Consider the following 15281-nt stretch of genomic DNA (forward strand, 5'->3'; position numbering starts at 1 on the left):
AAAGAAATAAAGCAAAATAGTGAAAAAGGTAATTGAGCATTATTTATAAAAATAAAAAGTAGAAGTTATCAAAATGGCTAATGATAAATGAATGGTTAATTAAATTAACACATTAGTCAACATGATTAAATGCTAAATAACCATTAGTCAATTAATTTCCCATGTAGTAACTTGGAAAAGACCAATGATACACGTCAAATAAAAATACCAATGATACAACATTGTGTTGCTAATATTAAACAAATTTTATCTTTATTATGTTACAATTATATACCTTTGAATCCATGTGGACACACAATACTGTCATCACGTGAGTCTCCTCTCATCTTTAGATTAAGCAGAAATGGGACATGGTATTGAAACCTTCACCATCTTCTCTTTCTTCAGCCATCTCCCCTCCCCATTCTCTAAAACATAGCCATACCAAATGGCTAATGGTTCACATAATCTGGGAGACCTCATATTTTCTCATTCCTGAACTTTTGCACATTCTTTCTTTTCCTTCTTCCTGGAAGTTCTAAACATGCCTCTCCCCACATCTCCCCATTCCACGGAGCTAACTTCTTATTCTTCAAATCTCAGCATCACTGATATATTCTAAATTCACAACACTTCACTCTCCTTTGTGCTCCCATAGCCCGCTATGCACACAGTCTTATTTTCCCATTTTGTATTTTTTTTTGCTGGTCCGTCTGCTCCAAGAGGGCACGGATCATAACTCGTTTGTTTTCTTATGTATCCCCATTGCTTACCAATGGGCCTGGCATGCTCAATACATATTAATATAAAAGTATTTTGGGGATGGTGGGACAATAAATGATTTTGTCTCTCTACTTTCCAAACCTTCTGCACAATTGTTACACAATCTTAATAATAGAGGACTTTTAATCCCTTTTTTGAAAAGTGACCCCACTTGCTACCAATTGAAATTACCACCAATTTCAGATCACATGTCCTGGGTGTAAGTGACTTGAACATGGTTGACTTTGAGAGTCAGACTATTTGATACAGTCCTTTGTTTCAGTGCTTGAACTAACGCAGGCTTTTTTGAAGCAGCTGCAAGCAGAATAAATGAAGAACACCCTCAAGAAGAGACAAGTACTCAGGTAAACTGAGAAATAGACTGAAAGTACAGTCAGCCCTCCATATCCTAGAACACGGAACCCGTGGATACTGGGCGTCGACTGTACTATGCCACTTTATATAAGAGACTTAAGCATCCATGGATTTTGGTATGCGTGGGAAGAGGGAATGTGGTCCTGGGACCAATCCCCTGCTGATACCTAGGGACGACTCTATCTCACTAGATCTACACCAGCCTACCTGTAGACTGGATTTTAGGGAGTTCCAGGTGGGGTAGAGAGTTTATTTATTTTTTTTTAATAAATTTTCTTTTTTTAAATTGAGGCATATTTTAAAATTTTATTTATTTTATTTTTGGCTGTGTTGGGTCTTTGTTGCTGCACGTGGGCTTTTGTCTGGTTGCAGCCAGCGGGGGCTATTCTTCATTGTGGTGTGCAGGCTTCTCATTGTGGTGGCTTCTCTTGTTGGGAGCACAGGCTTTAGGCATGCGGCCTTCAGTAGTTGTGGCACACAGGCTCAGTAGTTGTGGCACACGGGCTCTAGAGTGCAGGCTCAGTAGTTGTGGCACACGAGCTTATTTGTTCCACAGCATGTGGGATCTTCCTGGACCAGGGCTCGAACTCATGCCTCCTGCATTGGCAGGCAGATTCTTAACCACTGCGCCACGAGGGAAGCCCAATTGAGGCATATTTGACATATTAGTTTCAGGAAAAATTTATTTTTAATTCTTGTCTGTTCCAAGCTGGTTGTATTTTTCTAGGAGATGTTGATTATCATGCCCAGAATCTGAGAAATATCTACTACAAATACACCAGAAAATTGTATATTTGATTGTTAAAAATGTTTTACATCAGTTAAGTCTATTTGTTCTATTAGAAGTAGGCACCAAACTCAAAACACACGCTCCCTTTCTCCTGAAACTCTCCTCATGAGTGTATGTTGAATGAAAGGTGATTATAGGTTCCATGGGGGATGTTGAAGGTATTTTTCTCATGTCCATCTTAGACTCAAATGTGTCGAAGTTCTCAGATCTTCAAGAGGCCAATACTCTTCTTTAACACACATGTTCTCATTCTGCATAAAATCAGGAAGTTCACTTTCTCCCTAAGTATTTTGGAGTCTTCCTGGGGAAGCTTCTCCTCAAACCCTCCCTGGTTGTTGCTTGTTACCTAGAACTCCTGACCCAATATCTTTGGAGCTAAGAGTATGGGCTCTAGCATGAAATTCTCTGGTTTGTCTCCTGGTTCCATCACATATTAGCCATGTGACCTTGGACAAGTTTCTCAACCTGCCTGAGCATCACTTTTTCCCTGTCTATACAACAGGGATAATAACAATGCCTATTTCATGTAGTGCGACTACATGGGGATTAAAGAAGTGGGAAGTACGCTGCATAGTATTTGACATATAACAAGCAATACATACACAGAATGTCTATTATTCTTTGTTAGCCCCTTCTTAACATTGTAAACTACTTCTCCAAACCTCTTTTGCTCTCCCCATGTTAATTTTCTAAAAAAAAAAAAAAAAAAAAATGGATACAGTCACCTCCTCTAATTCTCGCAAACACAGTTGCTGCTGAAGACTAGGAAATAACAAAGGGAAATTACAATTAAAAAACAAAAAAAGAGGAGTAAGACACTTAAGATAAAATATTAGATGGCTTCGTCTAGCTTACCGATTAAGCCATCTTTCTCCTTAGCCCTGGCAGGCTGCCAAGCCTGTAGGATTCATCTTAATAGCATATTTGAGGGGATGGAGGGAAGAGGCAGGGAAGCTAGTGCTCTCCCGGTACATTTTGCCCCAAAATACTGCTTTTTCTTAATTAAAAAAAGGGATTGCATGATGGTTGCTAACATAGGGGAAGTAGTGTCAAAGTGAGAGACAGTCCATTAAATGGTAGAAACATCAGCTACTGAGACATACAGAGATCAACAAATTGTGTTATTTAGTAAATGCTTTTTTCTCCCTGATGTCAGATCTTGGCTATGTTTCTGAGCCAGCTCTCTTCCTACTCACCTCAAACCATTGCCCTACTACTACCTCCCCAGAATTGTAGCTTTACCTTTACATAATGAAAAAGCCTGACACAACATAAAGTGGCTCCTTACAAAATGTTTTGGACCCCACACAGTGCTGTCACTGGCAGAAATCCCAGTTCTAGGTGCCCTGATCTACAGACCAGATTTGACACCAGCTCTGCTTTATAAATCTGACCCTTATTAACAGTCACAGACTTTGACTCCTATCTCCATTTTTAGAATCAACAGCCTACAGAATCAATTGTTAAGACCACGGAGGATAAGAACATCTATGAGGATGCCTATAATAAGCCTAAATGAAAGTCTGGTAAGCTGCCTCAGTTTCTCCAACATGATCAGGAGCACACCTGTCCCCAGAGATGTAGAAGGAAGCCAGTTTATTTGCCTTTGTGTGATAGTATGATTATACCACCTTCCACTAGCCAGAGATGCTTCTAATGGCACTAGCTCTAAATTCTAATTTGGAAAATTAATTTTAAAATAAGATTCCTTTATCTGGATTTCTGAAAACTTTGTAGTCTCATGGTTCCCTCTCTATATTCTGCTATTTAGTCTCACATGCAACACTGGTTGCTCCCAATTTGGCAGGTCATTTTTCAGGCAGCCATGCACTGTGGAAGATGTAAACAGGCAATAAGCTATGACTTCATGTTCAAAAGTTTATGCTCTAGTTAAGGAGACAAAACATACCACACAGAAGGCAATTAAAATAACAATACGAGATACACCGTGGACAGCGTCAACTGAAGCTAAATGAATTCAAAAAAGAAAAAGTAGCTACTGAGCATAAACAAAGTCTTTGTAGAGAAATGAAGCGGACGCTCAGAATAGAAGACACAAGAGAGCAAGACTTTGGGGGGAAAATTGAGTAGACCAGCCTGACTGTTGGCCATTCAAAATGTGGTGTCTCTGGGGAAATATGTGTTTATAAGTGCTTTATATGACTCTATGTTACATTAAGAATATCACCGGGTTAAAAATGACCTTCAGATAAATCTTATCTCCATTTAAAAAACGTTAGCTCTTGCATACCACTTCCTATGACAAAGATCATATTTAAAACTAGATTTAAAAGCTAACAATACACCATTGAAAAGGTGTTTGCAAGAATTATTTGCAACACATGGGAAAAATGTATACAAAATGATGAGGAAAACACTATGATTCCAGCAGGCAAACTTATGAACATCCAGTTCAGGGAAAAGACAATACCCAGAATATAGAGAAAATAAAAAATGCAAAACTAAATAACAATGAAATATTAACATTTGTTTTTTTAAATGAAAAACTTTTATTCAACGGTAGAATTATTTCCTTTGAAATAACTGAAAATAGAGTCATACTTGTTTTCTCATATTTAGCTGGTGGATAAGTAAAAGTAATTTGTTAACAAAAGTCATAAAAATGCTTACACACTTGGGCTCAGCGTTTTTTGAAAAAATCAGTCTGAAAATTGAAATCCTAAGAGAGTAAAAATCAATCCAAAGAGAGTAATCCAAAGTATTTAAGCAGACATATGTACAACATGTCTAGTACACAACTATTTCTAGGGGCAAAAAATTTAAAAGAGCCTAAGTGTTCAACAATGAGAAAGTGTATAATTTCACTACAGAACATCCATACACGGACTATCATAAAACCATGAAAAAGACTGGTTGAGTAGTCCAATGTAAAATATAAAAGCTGAAGGCAAAACTGTACTTATACTTTGTTTAGCATAAAACAAGGCCAGAAAAGATAAATACAAATGATGTAATTAAGTGGAAAGGTGAGAGTAGGGATGGCCTTATTTACCTCTCTTATTTTATGCAGTTTTATTACTCTTATAATGAAAAATATGATTGTAAAACTATCAAGCATTATTCAAATATAAATTACTTTAAAGTTGTCTTTTCTTTTCTACCACCATTTACACTCAGCAATCCATAGTGTTAGGAAAGGGAGTGGTAATAGCCAGAGTTGAAACTCAGTGAGTGATAATGACTCCAGTGAGTTATTTCCACAATGGAAAACCCTCCTCCTGATAATGCATAAAATACCCCTGTCCGGTTCAGCAGATGTCAAGGGCTACTTGGATTCGGACTCCCAGTTTAAATCATGCTGCCACCCCTTTATGAGGATGAATGATTCACACTCACTTGCTCAACTTCCTTCCTTGGCCTCATCAATAATGACCAGATGTTTCTTGTGAGAATGAAAATGACCCTCCAGTACATCTTATCCCGGGTTGTGGGTCAATGTTGAAAGATTCCAAAGTTCTTTTGCCTTTGTTTTCTTTCCTTTCCATTTTTTTTTAGAAATGGTTGACAAGACTGTTTTGAAGACTGACACATGCATTGGCACTGCTGTCATGAGATGCCTCCTGTTTTTGAAATGCATTTCCCTACCTCGAGGGAGAAACTTCGAGTTGGATCCTGTGCAAATGTTCTTGGTGCCACAAGGAAAGAAGTTTGTACCTTGCAACTGTTCCGTTTAAAATACTTTTTCTGCAAAATTTCCTTGATTTAAAATATGTATTATTTAAAATATGTAAAACACCCCAGAAAATTTTAGAGTGAGTTTTAGTTTTAGAGCCAGAAAATAAGCTTATGCCGCCTCAATAATTTGCATATTACTCTTAAAGCAAAAATGGTTTGCTTCACTTTATGAAAATTAAATGCTATTAAAATGTATTTTAAATGTTGCTCTTGAACCAAGTATTGATTTTTGTCGTTCATTGCACTTCACTCATCTTGGAAGCACTCAGTGAATTAAAATAGCAAAGAATGGAAATGGATTTAGACTGAACTATGTAACTCAGTCCTAAGCAAAACTGCCAGTGTCCATTTTGTTCATCATTATATTTACAACAATGACCACAATACCCAGCACATAATTTTAAAAGATAATCTTAACAGTGAAGAGATATTGTGTGCTTTCTGTATGCTGGTATATGACAAATGCTGTACAGTTATGAACGTACATAATCTTCACAACAACCACGTAAGGTAGCTACTATTATTTCCAATTTACAAATGAGTAAATTGAAAGAGTGAGTGTGAGCAATTTGCCAAAAACCTCCCAGCTAGTAAGAGGCAGAGCAGAGAGTTGAAAACAAGCCTGGGATTAGCTATTTTACCATATATACCTCCAGTATGGTAAGTCTTAAATAAGTATCTGAAGAACTTATAAAAATTTAAATATATGTCTTTAGGATCATGCTTCCACCCAGGGGTTGGGAAATGTTATTCCAAACTTTTTTCTTGCTACAACTGGTGGGAGGCACAGTTTTCAGAATCCAAGTGTAGAGACTCCATTCACAAAATGTGCTTGTGGAGAAGACGGTTTGGTTTGTTGCTGTTGGGAAAGTCAAATCAAACTGCTATCACTTCTCTCCAAAACTAAACTCAACCAGTTATTTTCCAGTGATAGTTACATGGCAGCTCTTTTAATGTCTGAAGAGACATTATTTTTTTATTACTGAGATGTAGTTGATGTACAATACTATACAAGTTACAGGTGTACAACATAGTGATTCACAATTTTTAAGGTTATACTTCATTTTTAGTTATTATAAAATATTAGCTATATTCCCTGTATTGTACAATATATCCTTGTAGTGTATTTATTTTACACATAACAGTTTGTACCTCTTAATCCCCTATCCCTACATTGCCCCTCTCCCTCTCCCCACTGATAACTACTACTTTGTTCTCTATACCTGTGAGTCTGTTTCCTTTTTGTTATATTCACTAGCTTGTTTCATTTTTTAGATTCCACATGTAAGTGATATGTATTTGTCTTTCTCTGTCTGACTTATTTCACTTAGCATAATACCTGAGGGATCTTATTAATGAGTACCCTTCCTCTCCTGAGTTCTGAACCAAGTGAAAATTAAGACAGAGGATTAAGGCACTTAGAACCTAAAACACACACATCCCACTCTCCCCACACCGACACACACGCCTTTATTAGTGACTGAGCTGACATGGAATACATGATTGCCTTTTGACTCCAAGATTTGGACAGATTTACCACTGTAGACATTTACCATTAAGCTTACTGCATAGCTGAGAACAGTAGAAAATAAGATTTCTAAGGGCAAGTTCGCCCCCAAAAGGAATAAGGAAGAAGGGGCTGGACAAAGAACATCCAGACTCTGCTTCCAAATTCATTAACCTGATAAGCCACTCCACCTCAGCCGAATGAATGAGGAGGTGGTGACAGGCCAGGAGTGTTAAGGCAACGGAGAGTGAAGCCCTCAATCTGGACCAGAAATCAGGAGGGGGAAGAAGTGCTCTCCACCAGTAGCCATCACTGACAGCGAGCTTAGTGTGCACCAGGCACTCTTCTGAGGGTTTTGCCCTCATTTCAGCTTGAGCCATCATTACATGAACTTTAGGTGGTAGGTACTGTCATCATCCCATTTTAAAGAGAAAGTAATGGAGCTTAAAGAATTCAGAAAAGTGCTCAAAGTCACAGCTAGACGTGATGACACTGGTACTCAAATCGCCCAAATACATTCAGAATAATTTACAATGCTTTTTAAGTTCTCTAGATTTTTTTTTGGGGGGGTGGAAATCTAAGCCAATGTAGAAGAGAAGGATACACTCCAAAAAATATTAGTCATTGTCAGTGTCTGACTAGGTCCGTGTCCTTGAAGGTAAACATTTCCACGTGGGGAAAGAAGCCTGAACAAGGCACTGAGATATGAAATAATTGCAGCACCTTGCAAGGTGTATACCCACCCTCCTCAGCAGCGTATGGTGATTGTGTGCCCAGGCCTCCTCCTTCACCAGAAAGAATGTAATGCCGATTTTGGCCTGAGCAGGGTGCTTAGAGCTCATTTCCCCTTGACTCCTCAGGGGAAGCCCACTTATTTGCTTACAAGGCCCAGAATATTGTCTGCTTTTAATATTTTTAAATAAGGGCTTTACTTGGTCTTTTGACCCTTGGAATTTTATTTTTAACTTAGCTTTTAACTTTTACAGTGTTTAAACCTAGTTTGAATTATTTTTTTTCCCTCCAGAAATATAACTTAACCTTCTATATTCTATGTTAGTCTTACTAATGAAAAACAGAAAACTTTGCTGATGAAGGAACATTCTTCCCAAGGGTCATTCATTCTGAAACAGTAGTCTAAGAAATGACAGGGAAGAGTGCTGTACCATCTACCTTCCTGGGTACATTGTAGGAGCCCTCTCAGTGAGCTGAAAAAATTCCCATTTTGTTTCAAATAGTCCCATTACCATTAAAAATAATCATCTGTTTTATTATTGCCCCCAGCAAGTCATATGCTAACATCCCTCCCCCAAAGCTCACTTAGAGAGGTATTGGAGCTGTGTTCCTACCTCCTTTTTGAAACCAAATACTCCTTATATAAACAAATGATCCCTTTTAAAATTGCATCAAAATAAATAAATTAATTAAATACTTAGGAACAAACCTCACCAAGGAGGTGAAAGACTTATATGCTGAGAACTACAAAACAGTAATAAAGGAGACTGAAGATGATTCAAAGAAATGGAAAGATATTCCATGCTTCTGGATTAGGAGAATTAATATTGTTAAAATGGCCATACTACCCAAAGCAATCTTCAGATTTAATGTGATCCCTATCAGATTACCCATGACATTTTTTACAGAACTAGAACAGATAATCTTAAAATTTATATGGAACCATAAAAGACCCAGAATTGCCAAAGAAATCCTAAGGAAAAAGAACAAAGCAGGAGACATAACCCTCCCAGACTTCAGACAATACTGCAAAGCTACGGTAACCAAAACTGTGTGGTATTGACACAAAAACAGACAGATCAATGGAACAGAATAGAGAGCCCAGAAATAAAATCACACACCTATGGACAATTAATCTTTGACAAAGGAAGCAATAATATACAATGGAGAAAAGACAGTCTCTTTAGCAAGCGGTGTTGGGAAAGTTGGATAACCTCACATAAGTCAATGAAGCTAGAATGCACCCTCACACCATACACAAAAATAAACTCAAAATGGCTTAAAGGCTTAAACATAAGACAAGACACCATAAAACTCCTAGAAGAGAACATAGGCAAAACATTCTGTGACATAAATCATGCCAATGTTTTCTTAGGTCAGTCTCCCAAGGCAATAGAAATAAAAGCAAAAATAAATAAATGGGACCTAATCAAGCTTATGAGCTTTTGCACAGCAAAGGAAACCATAAAAAAATGAAAAGACAACCTACACACTGGGAGAAAATATTTGCAAATGATGCAACCAATAAGGGCTTAATTTCCAAAATATACAAACAGCTCACATAATTCAATAACAAAAAAACCACAAAAAATCCAATCAAAAAATGGGCAGAAGACCTAAATAGAAATTTCTCCAGAGAAGACATACAGATGGCCAAGAGGTACATGAAAAATACTCTTCATTGCTAATTATTAGAGAAATGCAAATCAAAACTACAATGAGGTACCACCTCACACTGATCAGAATGGCCATCATTAGAAAGTCTACAAATAATAAATGTTGGAAAGAGTGTGGAGAAAAGAGAACCCTCTTACACTGTTGGTGGGAATGTAAATTGGTGCAGCCACTATGGAAAACAGTATGGATGCTCCTCAAAAAACTAAAAATAGGATTGCCATATGATCCATCAACTCCACTCTTGGGCATATACCCATACAAAACTGCAATTTGAAAAAATATATGCACCCCTATATTCATAACAGCACTATTTATAATAGCCAAGACATGGAAACAACCTAAATGTCCATCGACAGATGAATGGATGGAGAAGATGTGGTGTATATATACAATGGAATATTACTCAGCCATTAAAAAGAATGAAATAATGCCATTTGCAGCAACATGGATGGACCTAGAGATACTAAGCAAAGTAAATCAGAAAGAGAAAGACAAATACCATGTGATATCACTTATATGTGGAATGTAAAATATGACACAAATGAACATATCTATGAAACAGAAACAGGCTCACAGACATAGAGGACAGACTTGTGGTTGCAGGGCAGGGAGAAGTATTGGGAATTTGGGATTAGCAGATGCAAACTATTATATATAGGATGGGTAAACAACAAAGTCTTACTATATAGCACAGGGAAATATATTCAATATCTTGTGATAAACCATAATGGAAAAGAATATGAAAAAGAATATATATGTGTATAACTGAGTCACTTTGCTGTACAGAAATTAACATAACACTTTAAATCAACTATATTTCGATACCATTTAAAAAAATAAAACCAAATACTCCTTAACGAGGAATATCAGCAATTAACAGTCATAGTTTTCAAACACATAACTCTCTGATATTAGGCAGGATTCCTAATCAACTCATATTATGTACCCAAAAGTAAGTAGTTAGAAAATTATACTCAGGAAGACCTTTCAATATTATCCCATCATGCAGCCTTCACCCTCTCTATGAGACTTTTTGCAGGGAAGGCAGAATGGTGATGTCTTAACTAAGCCATTATATTCCTGACTCTATAAGAATTCTTAAATAAACCAGTTCTTTTCCTGTCATAAAATGCTCCAAAATGATTTTCCTTAGCATAAATAGCTCTCCTAGCTCCCATCTCTAATCACAGAAGTCTAAAAAGGACTACCTAGGGCTTGATTTATACCATCTGTTTTTTTGAGACTGAAAAAGTTCAAAGAATCACTCTTATCCAAAAGACCTCTAACCAGCCTTGGCAGCTGAAGTCAGTCTGAAGTTGAAAGTGCCAACTAAATGTCACTCGCCATCTGGTTCTACAAGGATTGAGTCATTAGCCACTGCAGTTGCTGACTTTCAACACACCCTGAAAGGGGTTCAGGGTGGAGATAAGGAATAAGGCACTCTGTGCTCTGGGAAAATTGGCATATATTTTCAGGAGAAAATTTTATAAACCTAATTTCTTGTATCTTCCTGTACTTAGAAAGATCATTAACAGAGATATCTGTTCTTTGTGACTAGCAGCAACCTTCCACTGAGATGTGTGCTTGACTGCATGTATCCCTTCTCCAAAAATCACATATGTACTGACCTCCCTCCTTACATCTTCAGAGCAGCTCCTCAGAGCTATCCCCAGGCTATAGCCCTCAATAAATCTCCAAATAAAACTGAACTCACAGCTCTCATGTTGTGCTTTTTTTTTGGTCGACAAAAGCCCACAAGAATTGGGAAGCCATAACACACTCCAGACATGTAAATAGGTTTCAGCCTTTCTGGACACATTGGAGTGATACAGACCTAAGTTCAAAGTCAAGGCCATCTTTCCACAAGTACTTATTGAATAGGAAAATGAATAAACTGCATGCCCTGTTTGCACTTATATCCTAGATTTACTATTGGGGTGTCTTGAGCAAGTCCTTTGACTTCGGTGAGCCTTGTGTCCTCATCCATAATATAGAAGAAATGGTATTTATCCCATAGAATTCTTGCATGAACTAATAAGAAATTATACCTAAAACATTTAATGCAGTATGTAGATTATAGAAAGCTCTCAACAAATGATTATTCTGATTATACTATCCTATGATCTTGGAGATATAGCAAAACAGGCTTTGCATTGGTAATTAATTCTCTTACAGAAATGCCTAAGGATAAGAAAGTTAATTTAAAGATTCCAACTGAACCTTCCTCTGATTTCACCATCATCTGCTTACAAACATCCAGGCTTTTATTTAGAATTTAATTCATATAATTTCTCATATGTATTAGGCACTGGAGTAAGCACCAAGAAGGACAGAGAATGTATGATTCGAAGATTTGTTATTTTGGCTTCTTTGCGTGGGTGTGTGTATTTCTGGACTTTCATTTGTGGAGCGGAGGTAGATTATTTAGTCCAGAGTTGTTTTCACAACAATAAATGTGCATATTATACGTGTCCTGCTCCTTCCTGCTACGTTACACAATCGTAAGAAATTTTCATGATCAGTAGCTAACGCTTCCACAGCTCAGCTTCTCCATCTAATGGCCTGAGTAAAACTCAATGTTGAAAGTTAGGGAGCCATCCCCAGCCTTTTCTTAAATTACAATAGAAGGTTGATTTCCAACACTCACCCCTATGGTGTTGACTCTCTGAAGGCAAAGAAGGCTTTGCTCAATGCTGGAACTAATTAAGCCACCCTTGGGGCACCGTCCAGGCTGTTTCCTCAAGCTGCCCTACCCAATGTCTAGGATAACTTAATTTATACTGGTGAGGAGTCAACAATTGCCTTACTCACTGGCTAACTCCCTTGTCCATTTTGTCTTTCCTCCATGATGCTGAAAAACTCTGGTTCCCTGCTTCTGACCTCTAGGTGGTACAACACGTAGAGAGGCCACTGAGGAGAGGGACTTTAAAGTAAATTTTTAATTTCTTCCTGAAAGTAATAGGGAAGAGAAAGGTTAGTTATAACAGTGTGTCAAGACACCTTCATACTCTCTCACACACACACACACACACACACACACACACACACACACCACTTTCTTCACACACAGAATGGCAGACCATTGGCTGTTATCTCAGATTTCCTATATATGGTGTAGGGGAACAAAACTTGCCACCCTAGACTATCCCTTTAGCTTGAGAATTATTTGGATTGGAGATTTTTTAAAAAGCAAACGGCTCAAGAACTCTTTCTTTTTACCCACCCCCTCCTTAACTGCCTAAAAGAATTTGGACAAAGAGCCTGGTCCAGGAAGAGCACTACCACCACAGATACCTACAAAGAATTCGGGCTACGTGTAGTATGGGGAGTTCAGCAGAGCCTGGAACCCAAAGTCCTGTCTGTGTCCCGTTGTCTCTGCATGGCCCAGCAAACATTTGTTACCCAACATTTACTTCTCCATCTCCATGTGAATTGCCTTCCTCCCCTTTGAAGTCTCAAGTCCCTACCCCCTTCTTCTTCTCTCAGAAGGCATATTAGCCTCAGCTGCCTAACTTGTCCTTGGGCCTCATATTCTCATGGAGCCCCCATAAGTATATAATTAAATTTGTTTTTTTCCCTGTTAATCTGTCTCCTGTGGATTTAATTCATAGACGAGCCAGAAGAACCTGGAAGGGTAGAGGAAGTTTAGTTTAGTTTTGTTTTTTTTCTCCCCACAACAGAATAGAAAGCTTTAGATAACTTGGAAGAAATTCCTTAAAATTTATTGTAGTTATTCAACTTGGGAAAGGAAGTGGTTTTGACACAGGAGAATGGGAGAAAGAGATTAGGGCAGCCCCAGATTTCTTAGATCTGTATGTAGTAGACATCCCTAATTTTTATATATGCTTTGTTAAGAATTTTCTTTCTTCACTGTTCAACTAACTTACTGAGGAGAGGGTTTCCTGAATTTCAGATATTCCCAAGATAAGAAAATTTGCTATCTTAATATCTTTCCTAGGATAAATTACCCAAGGGATTAATGAAAAATTGAATGGAGGTTCTATTGGAGAAATATAATTAAAAACACACAATCTCCTGCTGCCCCAGAAAATCTCTCCACAGAAGTAGAAGGAAGAGAAAGTTTTATTATTGAATAAGCATTAAACCAGAATGTAATGAGAATCATAGGCAATCGCTAAGGAGATTACAGAAACAAAGAAATCTTGCCCTTTTATGTAGCCAAACAGATACAATCCATTGTATACACTTTTTCAAGATAAACAAAGTCTAGTCCTCAAATAAGAGGACTTGACTGCATTATTTGTCACACATTATTCACCCTAAATGCATCTGGTAATGTGTTTGCTGATTGTCCTTAAAAGAGAAATTTTCCTCTTATCCTATTGTCTGTAGGTAGGTTTGAAATTTGGAGCCAGGGGCCAGCTGAAGTTTGGTTTCTAGTCTCCCAGGAAAACTGGGAGATAAGGGCCTTATCTTCCCTGTGATTGCATTTCAAAAAGATGGGCCCCAGGTCCTGGAGGAAATGTTCCTGGATTGTTTATTCAATTTTTTAAAAATTTACATGTATTTTAAAGATGGAGAGAAAGAACTTACAAGTTTTCTAAAATAAATGCTCTAAAAAAAGGGAGGGGAAAATGTCTCTGCCCTTATTTTCAACAGAGAGAATTAGGCTCTTATCTTTCATTTGTATTTTCCCTTGCAGGACTAAAATGTTATAAATCATAATATATTTTACTTCATACATTGAGCCCTCCTAGACTGGCATAACCCTCCTTCCCCTCTCACAAGCCCTACTCACTCCAGAATACTTTGTCCTCCTAGGCAAGTGCTGTCCACCTCTCAGCCCATTTGTCATAAAGTGCCCCTGGAAACCTCCCACATAGACAGCCTGACGTCTGGAGAGCAGCAATGGGGGCAAGAGTGATGTGTGATGGGTCTGGTGTTGCACAACTAGTACCCCAGCTTCTCTAGCATGGTTTCTTCTAAGCTGCTTCCCCACACTGCCCTGCCTGTTGCCGGTATGACTGCTCCATGACTCTAGGACAAGCAGTAAGGTCTTTTGCACTTTGTTTCATTTCATTTCAAGGAGCTCCATGAGGGCAAACCTGTATCTGCTTTGTTCACCGCTAAACCCAGAGTGCCCATCATAGAGTAGGTGCTCAGCGTAGACTTGTTGAAAGAATGAAGGAACAAATGAGTGGCCAAACTTGAACCAGCCATCAACTATAAGAATAATTTTTAAAATCTGTAATTCCTGTCTCCAAGTTAATTTCTTTCATTTTTTAACCTTTCTTTCTATTGAGATAATTTACATATGGTAGAATGCATGCTTTTTGGTATACAGCTCTATGAATTGTGAGAAATGCATACAGTCATGTATGTCACCACCACCACAAGATACAGAACAATAACAAGAAAATTCCCTCCTGATCCTTGAAGATCAAACCTTCCCCTACCCCTTCTCTGGCCACCACTGATGCGTTTTCTATCCCTACAGTTTTGCCTCATCCTGAATGTCACAAAAGGTAGATATTAAATCTGGATTCTTCCACTCACCATAATGCATTTGAGAATCATCTATGTTGTTGTATATATTAGTAGTCCATTCCTTTTTATTACTGGGCAGAATCCCATGGTGTGGATGTGACATAGTTTGTTTAGCCATTCACTACTTGAGATTATCTGGATTATTTCCAGGGGTTTTTTTCTGTTTTGTTTTGGAGGGTTTTTGGCAATTATGAGTAAAGCAGCTATAAACATACACATACACATTCTTAGAGATCTTAATTTTTTATTTCTCTT

The 15281-nt window shown here is 37.8% G+C and overlaps 1 protein-coding gene across 1 annotated transcript in view; it reads left to right on the top strand.

The window, feature by feature from the left end:
* Positions 1 to 3425, top strand: part of SLC9C1 (solute carrier family 9 member C1) — a gene marked incomplete at its 3' end in the record, with an annotated part of 96588 nt that extends 93163 nt beyond the window's left edge. Inside the window, exons 26-27 of the mRNA XM_079705265.1 lie at positions 1042 to 1106; positions 3345 to 3425. Coding sequence (XP_079561391.1) covers positions 1042 to 1106; positions 3345 to 3425 — 146 coding nt within the window. The remainder of the gene's footprint in view (positions 1 to 1041; positions 1107 to 3344) is intronic.
* Positions 3426 to 15281: the final 11856 nt, after the last annotated feature.

Source organism: Hyperoodon ampullatus, assembly GCF_949752795.1.
Source record: "Hyperoodon ampullatus genome assembly, chromosome: 5".
NCBI lineage: Eukaryota > Metazoa > Chordata > Mammalia > Artiodactyla > Ziphiidae > Hyperoodon > Hyperoodon ampullatus.